At 45.6% G+C, this 12883-nt stretch overlaps 1 protein-coding gene across 1 annotated transcript in view; it reads left to right on the top strand.

Annotated features, from left to right (window-relative positions):
- DOP1B (DOP1 leucine zipper like protein B) overlaps positions 1 to 12883 on the top strand; it is a 71589-nt gene that overhangs the window by 24249 nt on the left and 34457 nt on the right. Inside the window, exons 3-10 of the mRNA XM_075263427.1 lie at positions 1194 to 1375; positions 2585 to 2755; positions 3708 to 3897; positions 4788 to 4886; positions 5569 to 5692; positions 6691 to 6800; positions 11034 to 11148; positions 12642 to 12762. Coding sequence (XP_075119528.1) covers positions 1194 to 1375; positions 2585 to 2755; positions 3708 to 3897; positions 4788 to 4886; positions 5569 to 5692; positions 6691 to 6800; positions 11034 to 11148; positions 12642 to 12762 — 1112 coding nt within the window. The remainder of the gene's footprint in view (positions 1 to 1193; positions 1376 to 2584; positions 2756 to 3707; positions 3898 to 4787; positions 4887 to 5568; positions 5693 to 6690; positions 6801 to 11033; positions 11149 to 12641; positions 12763 to 12883) is intronic.

Genomic DNA, 12883 nt, shown 5'->3' on the forward strand with positions numbered 1-12883 from the left:
TATACTGAGGGCGGGGCTTAATCTGACCGGCTAGTTTCTGATTTAAATGGAGGTAAGTATGACTTTGTGTAAGTAGAAAATGTGACAGACCTCTACTGAATTTTTTAATGTTGTTCAATTTTATAAGAAAATAATTTCCCCTTTAAAAAAAATTCTGTAAATTGACCCCTTTAAAATAATCCGGTTCTATTGTTTAAGTCGTTGTCTAGGAGTAAATATTGTGGCTGCTTTCCTTCAGAAACGCTGCCTCACATGGGATGTGTCAGTTCATTGAAGAGCTGCAATACCGTACATAACCTGTGGACAGGGGTGGAGCTGTTTTTGGAAAAAGTAGCCATGTTTTTTTCTAAGGCTACATGCACATGAACCGAGTGTGCACACGGAGGAGGGACTAATTTCTTTAGATGACATCCAAGTGGCTTCCATACTTTAATGGTATACTATAGAAAATTAAGATTTTTCCAAGAAAATTATTACAATTACATGTTTTGTCATGCAAATGATTATTCACTTTTTGTATATTGGAAAAACACAAAAAAAAACCTGAGAAAAAAGGCAAAAACTTCAAAATTGTTGGCACCTTTTCAGAATTATGATTAAATAACTTTGTTCCCAGCATGCGATCTTCATTCAGACTCACATGTGGCAAGTAACAAGTGTGGGCAAGTAAAAACACAAAAAAAACTGAGAAAAAAGGCAAATTGGACATAATTTCACACAAAACTCCAAAATTGTTGGCACCTTTTCAAAATAATGTTTAAATAACTTTGTTCCCAGCATGCGATCTTCATTCAGACTCACATGTGGCAAGTAACAAGTGTGGCCAAGTAACAGGTGTGGGCATATAAAAATCACACCTGAAACCAGATAAAAAGGAGAGAAGTTGACTTTGTCTATCCATTGTGTGTCTGTGTGCCACACTACACATGGAGAACAAAAAGAGGAGAAGATTTTTGGAGTTTTGTGTGAAATTATATAATTTTGGGGTTTTTTTTGTGCTGTTATACTGTAGTATACACAAAGGAAATAAATGTGTATAACGCAACATGTGTAAATGCAATAACCAGAGAACAGAGTACATGTCCCTGTATAAACGTTTGTCCTTCTCTGTATATCACAGCGGTTCCTTCTCGTCATCGCCAGGATATATGGTTCATTCTGAGTCAGTGTCGTATCACTATTCTGTATTTCAGGCTCTGCAAAGTAATCTCAAGTACTGTCTATTACCAAGGAGATTGATCATTAGCAAGAGGCTAGCACAATGCCTACACCCGGCCCTGCCAAGTGGGGTGCACTTAAAAGCTCTCGAGACCTATGAAATCATATTTAAGATCATTGGAACGAAATGGCTGTCCAGGGACCTTTTCTTATACAGGTAAACTTTTTTTTTTTTTTTTTTTTTGTGTACAGATCAACCTGTTTTATTAAAGGGTTTTTCCAAAATTGTAAATATACAGAAAATACTTGAATTTTTGTTCACCATGCAGTGCCTCAAAAACTAGTCATTTTACTCTCTTACTCAGCTCTGTGCAGCACAGTTGTTTTAATGCTGTCAGGCCTTGTAATTTGTGGAATTACCAATGTAAAGGGCTTCACTTTCCATTATTCTTGCTCCTGCATTGTTTCTGTGTACAACTGCCTGTCTTCACAAACAACACAGATCTGTTATTGTTCATTGCTCCTGTTCGCTAGACACTGTACTGCTGCCCAGTATGTGAAACACAATCCATCCAGAGGCATAAAGGGAGGGAAAAAGCCAGGGAGCACTGGAGGACACATTGTCATATAAGCAGGGAATAAACACCCGGACCATTGTCTTCTGACTGTTTTGAACCAGTTTTCTAAACATCTTCATATAGAGTTATATCATAAAATTCTGGCTTCCTGTAGTTGCCACTAGGGGGAGCTTACGGCATATAAATTCAATGGATGCTTTTACAATCTGTCTTTAATCCTTTGTCATGTCCATCCCAAGCTACTATCTCTAGACATACATCACTGGTCATAATTTTTCCTGGTTTTTTTTTTCTTTTCACTTTTCCCCCTTGTTTTGATGGTTTCTTTAATCCAAAATGGAGTAATTCCCTGCGCTATAGCATGGCATCATTTACATAAGTCATCTCATCAAATCTTAGGCCTGACAGCCTGAAAACAACTGTGCTGCACAGAACTGAGCATGAAATTTAGCCTGGGTAAGAAAGATCTAAAACAAATGTGTGTAGCATGGAGAAAACCAGTCTGTTTTTGCAAATATAAATACCAGGGACTACTTCAGACCATGTAGCTTTATGTACTCCAATGGTGGTCACCCAGACAGCAAGAAAGCAACTGTGCTGCACAGAACTGAGCAGGAAAGGAAGCCTAACTAAGTAAGAGAGATATAAAGCACATGTGTATAGCATGGAGATGCACTCGGCTTTTGTGGCACAACTACAGACCAGGTAGCTACATGTACTCAAATAGTGGCAGTAAAGCAAGTAGTTGCTAGACTAGACTCTATACATGATGTTGTGACTGATATGGCGGTGTAATCGCTGTACATTGTCCCACTTCTGCCCACTCATGTATACTTTTGTGGATACAGTTCAGGTCTGTTTCCGCTGTTGTCACACGCAGCCATGTCTGTGAAGCCGCTGCTCCTGGGCCTATATGAAACCTACTTCCTACCTCTACAGAGGTCGCTGCTGCCCAGTCTCCAGGCCTTCATCACTGGATTACTGCCCGGCCTTGAAGAAGGATCTGAGATTTATGACAGGTAAGAATATAAACACTTCAAGGACTGTTTTGTTACATTCCTGTTGTCTCATGTGGTGCTATAATAAAAAAAAAAAAATTCAGGGGATCTCCAAATTTACTTAAAGGAAATGTGTCTCCTAAAATGATCTACGGAGTTGTCAAGTTAAACATAATTATTACAAATTTTTAAAAACTTTTCCATGCCACTGTTTATATTTTTTTTTTTAAAAAAAAATAAGTAATCCTGCAATTATTAGGGCTAGTTCACACGTGAACTGCCCGCGCGGGTTTTGACACCAAGAGAAACGTGGCGAGCCGCGTCTCTCTCTGGTCAAAACCCACCTGCCGTGACCATCGCGGTCACGGCTTTCCCCTCCACTGTTGGCTCAAATGAATGAGCTGACATAGGAGGGTGCTGCCGGGGGCGGAAGCCACCTGAAGATAGGGCAGGTCGCTTCTTTTCTCCGCTAGCAGCAGCCCGCCGCTAGCGGAAAAAAGAAGCCTGGCGGTCTGCATAGACCACCATTGTAAAGGGGCGGATTTTGAAGCGAAATCCGCTGTCAAAATCCGCCCCTTTGCCCCCGTGTGAACGAGCCCTTACTCTAGCCACTAAGCCTAATAATAGACTGACAGTTGACAATTCTGTAGGCGTTTTCTTTACAGCAGTCACCCCATTTACATCACAGACAGGATTACATTAGAAGATAACACCTCTATAGATAACACCACTGAGCCATCATTACATCACTACTGACAATAGATGATGTCACAGTTTATCTCCTCCCCTTCCCTGCACTGAGCATGTCTAGAAAACCTTCCCATAGACCTCAATGAGTCGACTCCATACAATGGCAGCCAATGGCTGTGACTATGCTGTAAAGCAGATCACTAAATGCTGTTAACAGACCAAAGGAGAAGCTCGGGCAAGATGTCTGACATTTGCAAGCTCCTGTTTTTTGCTTTTTCCTCAGGACGGACGTTTTACTTCAGAAGTTGTCCATGGTCATTGGTCCAGAAGTCTTCTACAGCTCACTATGGGGCAGTGTCCTGGTCAGCAGCTCCATTCGACTACCCGCCTCCCTGTTTGTAGTCAGTCACATCAACCGAGACGTGTCTGCCAACGCTCAGAGCTACATGCTGGGGAATGACAAGCAGTTGGCCGTGAGTATGGACAGTCTCCAACGTGTGGCGTTTTGAACGTGGGCATGCTGGAAGTTGTAGTTCCCCAAAAGCTGGACAGTGATGTTACTGCTTTACATAGGACTGCAAGCAAACTTGTTACAGAGTATTATAGGACACTCTGGATTAGATAGAACTTTTTTTTTTTTTTTTTTTTTTTTTTTTTTTTTATTATGAAACAGCGCCACTCCTGCCTGTAGGCTGTGTCTGGTATTGCAGCATTCAAAGAAATAAATTTGAGCTACAATATGTTCCTGTAAATCACAGGAACAAGAGTGGCGCTAGGATAGGTCATCAGTATCAGATCAGGAGCGATCTGACCCCTCCACACCCCAATGAACAGGTGTTGGAAGAGGCCACTGCCTCACACTGTATTGTGGTTGTGTTTGGTATTGCGACTCAGCCATATAGATAGGTGAGCTCTAGATATAGCCACTGTATTTATGTGCAGGGAATGTATCTGAACCACAAACTACCTGCAAACTCGGCCTAACGCCTACAAGAATAGGAAACCAAGACCAAAGTAATAGTCATATCACCTATGGTCTAAAATCATGGACATAATGTAGAGATTATCCAGGATTAGATAAATGTGGCTGCTCTATTTGAGAAATACTGCCACACCTGTCCTGTGGTTGTATCAGGTATTGCAGCTCAGCTCTGTTGAAGTGAATGGGACTGAGCTGTCATATCACCTATAACCCGTGGACCGGCGCTGTTCTGGGAAGAAGGCAGCCATGTTTGTAAAATCCGGAACAACCCCTTTAAATGTCCTTATCCACCTGACATGAGATAAGTTACTGGCCATTAGTGATCTCGCTGGCACCAGTATACACCGACTGGTTTATGTGAATTTTCTTTGTTCCCTACAGATAAAATCTCTCTGTGTCTCGGTGATGGATTCAAATGTTCTCGTTCAGAGGAACACGCTGGAAATTCTGCTCTTCTTCTTCCCCTTCCACACTTGTCTGGTAAGAAGAGAGATAAATATTATAGACATAGACGTGACCAGTGTAGCTATAGCAGAGAGAAGGGTAATAATGTTATAAAGCTAGATATATAATATACGGCAGAATAGTCAGTGCAGCTCTGGAGTATAATACAGGATAAGTAATGTCATGTATGTACACAGTGACTGTACCAGCAGAATAGTGAGCGCAGCTCTGGAGTATAATACAGGATATAACTCAGGATCAGTACAGGATAAGTAATGTAATGTATGTACACAGTGACTGCACCAGCAGAATAGTGAGCGCAGCTCTGGAGTATAATACAGGATAAGTAATGTAATGTATGTACACAGTGACTGCACCAGCAGAACAGTGAGCGCAGCTCTGGAGTATAATACAGGATAAGTAATGTAATGTATGTACACAGTGACTGCACCAGGAGAATAGTGAGTGCAGCTCTGGAGTATAATACAGGATAAGTAATGTAATGTATGTACATAGTGACTGTACCAGCAGAATAGTGAGCGCAGCTCTGGAGTATAATACAGGATATAACTCAGGATCAGTACAGGATAAGTAATGTAATGTATGTACACAGTGGCTGCACCAGCAGAATAGTGAGTGCAGCTCTGGAGTATAATGCAGGATAAGTAAGTATTGGTTATGTTGTGACTACAATGAGTTTTGTTCTATTTCTGCACAGGATTCTGGGGATTGCCTTGTGTCACTAAGTCGGAGAGATCTCATTCACGTCCTCTCTTGCGCCATCCAGACTGTGCTGAGACGGGACATGTCACTGAATAGAAGGTTATTTGCCTGGCTATTAGGTAGGCCTGTCTAGGATCCCATAAAGCACAGTAACAATGTATCAGCGCTGAGTCTGACATTTTATGTTACCACATTGTGGGTTTTGTGGATCCTTCTGGATTACGGTATACTGTGGGGTTTATGGAAATTAATGGGATTTTCAAGAATTAGAAAAACCATAAATGAGGCCACATCTGTCCGTGGTTTATGTCTGATATTGCAGGTCAGCTGGACTGAAGTGAATGTGACTGAGCTGTAATACCACAAACATCCTGTGATTTGGAGTGGCGCTGTTTCTGACAGAGAGCAGCAACACTCTTCTAGTCCTGGCCAACCCCTTTAATATTAGGGTATCCTACAGAAGTACAATGTTGTCTCTGTACAGGGTTCACGTTGCTGCTGGGTGCGGTATAAGGCTGCACTCAGATGACCAACGCAGTTTCATTTCCTCTCTTTCTTACAAAGCTTCTCTTTAACTGTTTATAACGAAATTAGAAATTTTGCTGCCTCCTCCCCAAATATAAACATTCCAAACTGCCCCACCCCTCTGCAAGGGATTATATATACCGTATCAAGCTTGTGTGTATATATAGGCTGGGAGCCATACTGATAAGACTGGCCGCCAGAGAATCGCTTTCTCTAAAGGTTTTCATTATTCCAGAAACAGCGCCACCTTTGGTCATGGACTGTGTCTGGTATTGCAGCTCAGTGCTGTGCACTTAAATGGGGTGAGCTGCAATAACAGGCACAACCTCTGGAAAAGAGTGGCGCTCTTTCTTAGAAGAAAACAGAGCATGTTTTAAAATCACAATCGGGGCTGAGGAGGGGAAAGTCTGATATATTGTAAATTTCTGTCTGCCAACAGCCACCACAAGGGGGAGCTCATTTCCCATAAATAGATAACTATATCATATTGTATAGGAGTTTGCCTCTAATATTTAGGACTGATGGGGAAGGGTGGACTACCTTACGCTTCTGTTATGGACCAAGTCTTACATTTTTATTTTTGTCTCTGCAGGTTCTGATATAAAGGGCAGCTTTGTTGCTCCAGAGCTGAAAGCTGCCTCAGGCGAAGAAGAATATGGCTCCTGCTTTTTTGCAAAATACTCCAAAGATTTGTTAGTCCAGGTAAGTGGAACATACCACATCCTTCATCTACAGAAAGGCAGCGTTCATCACTTACTAATTCTACCGTGTCGTGGTATGAGCCTTTAAGTTAAAGGGGTTTTCCAGGACTTGATAGTTGATGACTTATCCAGGACCTCTGCGGAAGGCTGTTTTAAGCGGCATCTACACTTGCTTGAGCACCGTTTCTGCTTAACAGGCCATGGGAAGTCACTTTTATCGGTTACATGGCCTGTTTGTAGCTCAGTCCCATTCAAGTGAATTGGGCTGAGCTGCAATACCAAGCACAGCCACTATACAATGTACGGTGCTGTGATTGATGGGTAGTGAAGAGGATGTAGTGCCCACCTAAATGCTGCAGACTCTGAAAACTGGTGATGGGTGGGGTCCTGGGTATAGATGTTCTATAACCCTGTAAAACCCCTTTACTAGGTTGGGGACCCTTGTTTAGGACCTTCTTAGCTGTATCAAGATATTGCAAACTGTCTCACTCGAAGATACCCAGGACATATATTCTTTACATGAACAGCCCATTGATTTAAAGGGGTTGTCTGGGGAGTTAAGATTCATTTACTTGATCCGATGGACTCTTATTGATGGACCCGAGGTTCCAGCCCGTTTCTGACCTCAAGGTCATGTGATCAGACCTGCGCTCTGACCCCCCGGGACACTTTGCCCCCTCCCTCCTTCCCTGTTCTCACGTGGCCCCGTGGTCAGAATCAGCCTGGATCCCCCGGGTCTATAATCAAGAGTCAGCTGGATCAAGTAAACTAATCCCTGGACAACCCCTTTAGCTGACATTGCTGTAATGCTTCATGTCTCCTGAGGTGGCGCTGCAGGGAACGCTTTCTGCCACATTCCCCTAAAAATCATAGCAGATCTCAGTGTGACATGTGTGATCAGTTCATCGTAAGGAAATCCTTATAGCAGAAATGGAGAACTTTTATTTATGAAATGGCAATTAAAAATGTAAATTTTGGGCTTTATGAGAATCCAGTAATCTGCCAAACGAGTTCTAGATTATTAGAGTTTTCCAGTATTTTTATGTAATTTTATTAGGTGCCCTTATACTGGGGCAGATATGGAGGTGGAATGTTATACCGGGGGCAGATATGGAGGGGGAATGTTATACCAGGGGCAGATATGGAGGGGGAATGTTATACCGGGGCAGAGATGGAGGGAGAATCTTATACTGGGGGCAGAGATGGAGGGGGAATGTTATACTGGGTGCAGAGATGGAGGGGGAATCTTATACCGGGGGCAGAGATGGAGGGGGAATGTTATACCGGGGGCAGAGATGGAGGGGGAATCTTATACCGGGGGCAGAGATGGAGGGGGAATCTTATACCGGGGGCAGAGATGGAGGGGGAATGTTATACCGGGGCAGAGATGGAGGGGGAATCTTATACCGGGGCAGAGATGGAGGGGGAATGTTATACTGGGGCAGATATGGAGGGGGAATGTTATACCGGGGCAGAGATGGAGGGGGAATGTTATACCGGGGGCAGAGATGGAGGGGGAATGTTATACCGGGGGCAGATATGGAGGGGGAATGTTATACCGGGGCAGATATGGAGGGGGAATGTTATACCGGGGGCAGAGATGGAGGGGGAATGTTATACCGGGGGCAGAGATGGAGGGGGAATCTTATATTGGGGGCAGAGATGGAGGGGGAATGTTATACCAGGGGCAGATATGGAGGGGGAATGTTATACCGGGGCAGAGATGGAGGGGGAATCTTATACTGGGGGCAGAGATGGAGGGGGAATCTTATACCGGGGGCAGAGATGGAGGGGGAATGTTATACTGGGGGCAGAGATTATTATTATTTATTTATATAGCACAATTGATTCCATGGTGCTTTACATTTGGGGGTTACATACAATACACAGAATATACAGGTAGATATAATACTAACAATGACCAACTGGCACAGTGGGGTAGAGGGCCCTGCCCGCGAGGGCTTACAATCTATGAGGGAAGGGGGTAGAGACAGAAGGAGAGGGGGAGACTGTACAGATGGCGGTGCGGTGATAGTGTTATTGGAGGTTGGAGGCCTTCCTGAATAGGGGAGTCTTCAGGGCCTTCTTGAATCCTGTGATTGTGGGGGTCAGTCTTATGTGTCTTGGTAAGGAGTTCCAGAGTATGGGGGATGCACGGGAGAAGTCTTGGAGACGGTTGTGTGAGGAGCGGATGAGAGCAGAGCGGAGTAGGAGGTCGTTGGAGGATCTGAGGTTACGTGTGGGCAGGTAGCGGGAGATTAGGTCAGAGATATATGGAGGGGACAGGTTGTGGATGGCTTTGTATGTTAGCGTTAGTAGCTTGAACTCAATTCGCTGGGCTATGGGTAACCAGTGGAGGGACTGGCAGAGGGGAGCAGCCGATGAAGATCGGGGGGTGAGGTGGATTAAGCGAGCAGCACAGTTTAAGGTGGACTGGAGGGGGGCGAGGGTGTTTGCTGGGAGTCCATGCAGAAGGGTGTTGCAGTAATCTAAGCAGGAGATTATGAGGGCCTGGACGAGCATCTTGGTAGTTTCCGGGGTGAGGAAGGGGCGAATTCGGTGGATGTTCTTGAGCTAGAGGCGGCAGGAGGTTTTGAGGGCTTGAATATGTGGCTTGAAGGATAGGTCAGAGTCCAGGGTTACCCCGTGGCATCGGGCCTGTGGGACAGGGGTAAGTGGGGTTCCATTAACTTTGATAGATTGGTCAGGTGGAGGGGCCATACGGGGTGGGGTGAAGATGATGAACTCTGTTTTCTCCATATTGAGTTTTAGAAAGCGGGAGGAGAGGAAGGAGGCTACGGCCGCTAAACAATCTGGAACTCTGGCCAGCAGGGAGGTCATGTCTGGTCCAGAGATGTATATTTGGGTGTCATCGGCATAGCAATGGTACTGGAAACCATGAGTTTCTATGAGTTGGCCCAGGCCAAGGGTGTAGATGGAGAACAGGAGGGGTCCTAGGACGGAGCCTTGGGGGACACCTACAGAGAGAAGGCGAGGTGAGGAGGTGGTGTGCGAGTGGGAGACGCTGAATGTGCGGTCGGTGAGGTATGAGGAGATCCAGGAATGGGCCAGGTCTGAGATACCAAGGGATGAGAGAATTTCTAACAGCAGGGAGTGGTCAACTGTGTCAAAGGCAGAGGAGAGGTCGAGGAGGAGGAGGACAGAGTAATGGCGCTCGGCTTTGGCGGTTAGCAGGTCGTTAGTGACTTTTGTTAGGGCAGTTTCAGTGGAGTGCCGGGGTCTGAAGCCTGACTGAAGTCTGTCAAAGAGCAGGTTGGACGAGAGATAGGAGGAGAGTTCGGAGTGGACGTGTTGCTCAAGAAGTTTTGAGGCGTACGGGAGCAGTGAGATGGGACGATAGTTGGCAGGAGAGGACGGGTCAAGGGACGGTTTCTTAAGTATAGGAGTGACAGTGGCGTGTGTGAAGGCAGAGGGGAAGGATCCATTGGTTAGGCATAGATTGAAGAGATGGGTTAGGGCTGGAGTAATGACTTCAGCGAGTTTGGGGATGAGATGTGACTGGATCGGGTCGAGCACGCAGGAGGTGAGGTGGGATTTGGAGATTAGGGAGGAGAGATGGAGGGGGAATGTTATACTGGGGGCAGATATGGAAGGGGAATGTTATATTGGGGGCAGAGATGGAGGGGGGACATGAAACTGGTAAAGAAATGGAGGGGGGGGACATGAAACTGGGGGTAAATGAAGGGTGCGCTTAAACTGGGGACAACTGGAGGAGGCATTAAACCGTGCAGGTAGCTGGAGGGGGACCTGTCTGCCTCTAGTTGCCCCCAGTTTAATGTCACCCACCAGCTACCCCTACGGTTTAATTATTGCTCCCAGCTGCCCGAGTTTAATGTTCCCCTCTAGTTTCCACAAGTTTATACTGGGGCACCAGGAGAGGGACCTAATACTGTGGGGCAGTTGTAAGGGAACATTATCATGTGGGGGGCATATAATGTACGGGTGACTGTAGGAGGATTATACTGTGTGGGGGCACATGGAAAGATGATTGGGAATGGGCAGAGTCAACATAGAAGTGGGTGGAGCTATATTTGCTGCAGCACGCATAGCTCTCTAGAATAGTTTCAATTTCTTATGCGGCCCCATGGGAAAATGAATTGCCCACCTCTGCTATAAAGAATAATATGGGTGATATATAGAAGAAATAAGCAGGTTGGATGTAATAGATACAGGAGGGGCGACATGACACTATATATGCTTATTTTTCCTACAGGCCCTCATGCAGATTTTGCACCAGAACATCCTGTATTCAGATACAGAACAAGGTCTCCAGGTCTATCTGAAGCCTTTCCGGATCCTGGTCAGTCTTCTGGACAAGCCAGAGATAGGTAATGTGAGTGGCCATGTAATAATAACTGTCCGAGGGGAACACACAGGCTGAAGGCACATGGCCGCGTCCGTGAAAAAACAAAACGGATCTCACATGGATAATATCCTTACACTACAATGAATGAGACTGGCCTGAGTTGTTGCGGCCACATGGATCCAATAACATCACAGTTATGAGTAGGGGGCCATAGAAATTAATGGGTTAAAACAATGGCTAGCACAGGTAACAAAATCTCCAGCCATGTGCATTGGGCCTTATTTTTAGGGCCAAGCCTGTCCTCTTCTACCTCTACCCCCTGCTATGGATAGAGGATAACTGATCTGACCCTTATCAATCCCATAAACGGGGAAGGTGGGGTATTTAAAGGGATTCTACCATTAGAACACCTTTTTTTTCTGGTTGACACGTAGGAATAGCCTTAAGAAAAGCTATTCGTCTCCTACCTTTAGATGTCTTCTCCACGCCGCCGTTCGCTTGAAATCCCGCTTTTCGCCGGTATGCAAATGAGTTCTCTTGCAGCACTGGGGGCGTCCCCAATGCTTCGAGAGAACTCTCCAGCGCCGTCTCCATCTTCTTCAGGAACGTCCTCTTCCTGTGTCTTCTTCCGGCACTGGGTTCAAACTAGGCCTCAGGCAGAGATGACTGCACATGCCCACAGGCCACAAGAACATGGTCGCTTACTTACTGTGTAAGCGGCCATTTTCCCTGTTGGCCGCGGGCTCTGCCGGAGGCCTACAAGTTTCACCAGCTGCGCCGGAAGAAGACGTGTGAAGAACCCGTTCCTGAAGAAGATGGAGGTGGCGCTGGAGAGTTCTCTCGCAGCATTGTGGACGCCCCCAGTGCTGTTTGAGCGCTGTGGACCGCCCCCAGTGCTGTGAGAGAACTCATTGGTATACCGAAGAAAACCCGGATTTCAAGCGAACGGCGGCACGGAGAAGACATCTAAAGGTAGGAGAAGCATAGTCTTTCTTAAGGCTATTCCTACGTGTCAACCATAAAAAAAAATGTTTTAATGGTAGTATCCCTTTAACTCCTCATTCCCCATTCTGTTGCAAATTCAGCCTGACCACATGGGGGCGCCATCCACCAAGTGACATTTATTCTGGCTGCGGTCAAGCTGAATACGTAAGGGGGGAGGGCAGTGTCCTCCGTTCTTGAGAACAGTGGGGGTGTCAGAGCATAAATAGTGATGATGACATAACGTACTGATACATTGTAGCAAACTACCACGACACGAGCGAGCTGATATGTTCTAGTTGTCAGTAGATTTCAGCCTCTAGATACAAGCTATAAATGGTCGTATTCACTGACAGCAAGCGGAGAGGATGAATTAAATAGAAAGTATATTAGAAGTGGCAGAACTTCTCTTTATTCACATAAGACTGCAAAATGGAGGAATCGTCTCGGCCCCCGCCCGCCTCCTGCCCTGTGCTCTGCGGAGTCATTGCCAGCGCATTATGTCTGATGAGTCAATCTGTTGTATCCCCGCAGGTCCGCCGGTGGTGGGAGATTTGTTCCTGGAAGTGATCCGAGCTTTTTATGCGTACTGCAGAGACGCCCTGGGGACAGATATAAGGCTGAGCTATGGCCAGACCGGCAGCCATCTTGTAAGGTATTCTTAGTAATGCAGAGGATCGCCAAATGTCTCTTGTATGACCTCGGCACAAGCAGGGTGCAAAATCGGTACCAGACACCCCCAAATAATGTATGTTTGTAGTACTGGTCTCCTCCTA

The sequence above is a fragment of the Leptodactylus fuscus genome, chromosome 2, assembly GCF_031893055.1.
Source record: "Leptodactylus fuscus isolate aLepFus1 chromosome 2, aLepFus1.hap2, whole genome shotgun sequence".
NCBI lineage: Eukaryota > Metazoa > Chordata > Amphibia > Anura > Leptodactylidae > Leptodactylus > Leptodactylus fuscus.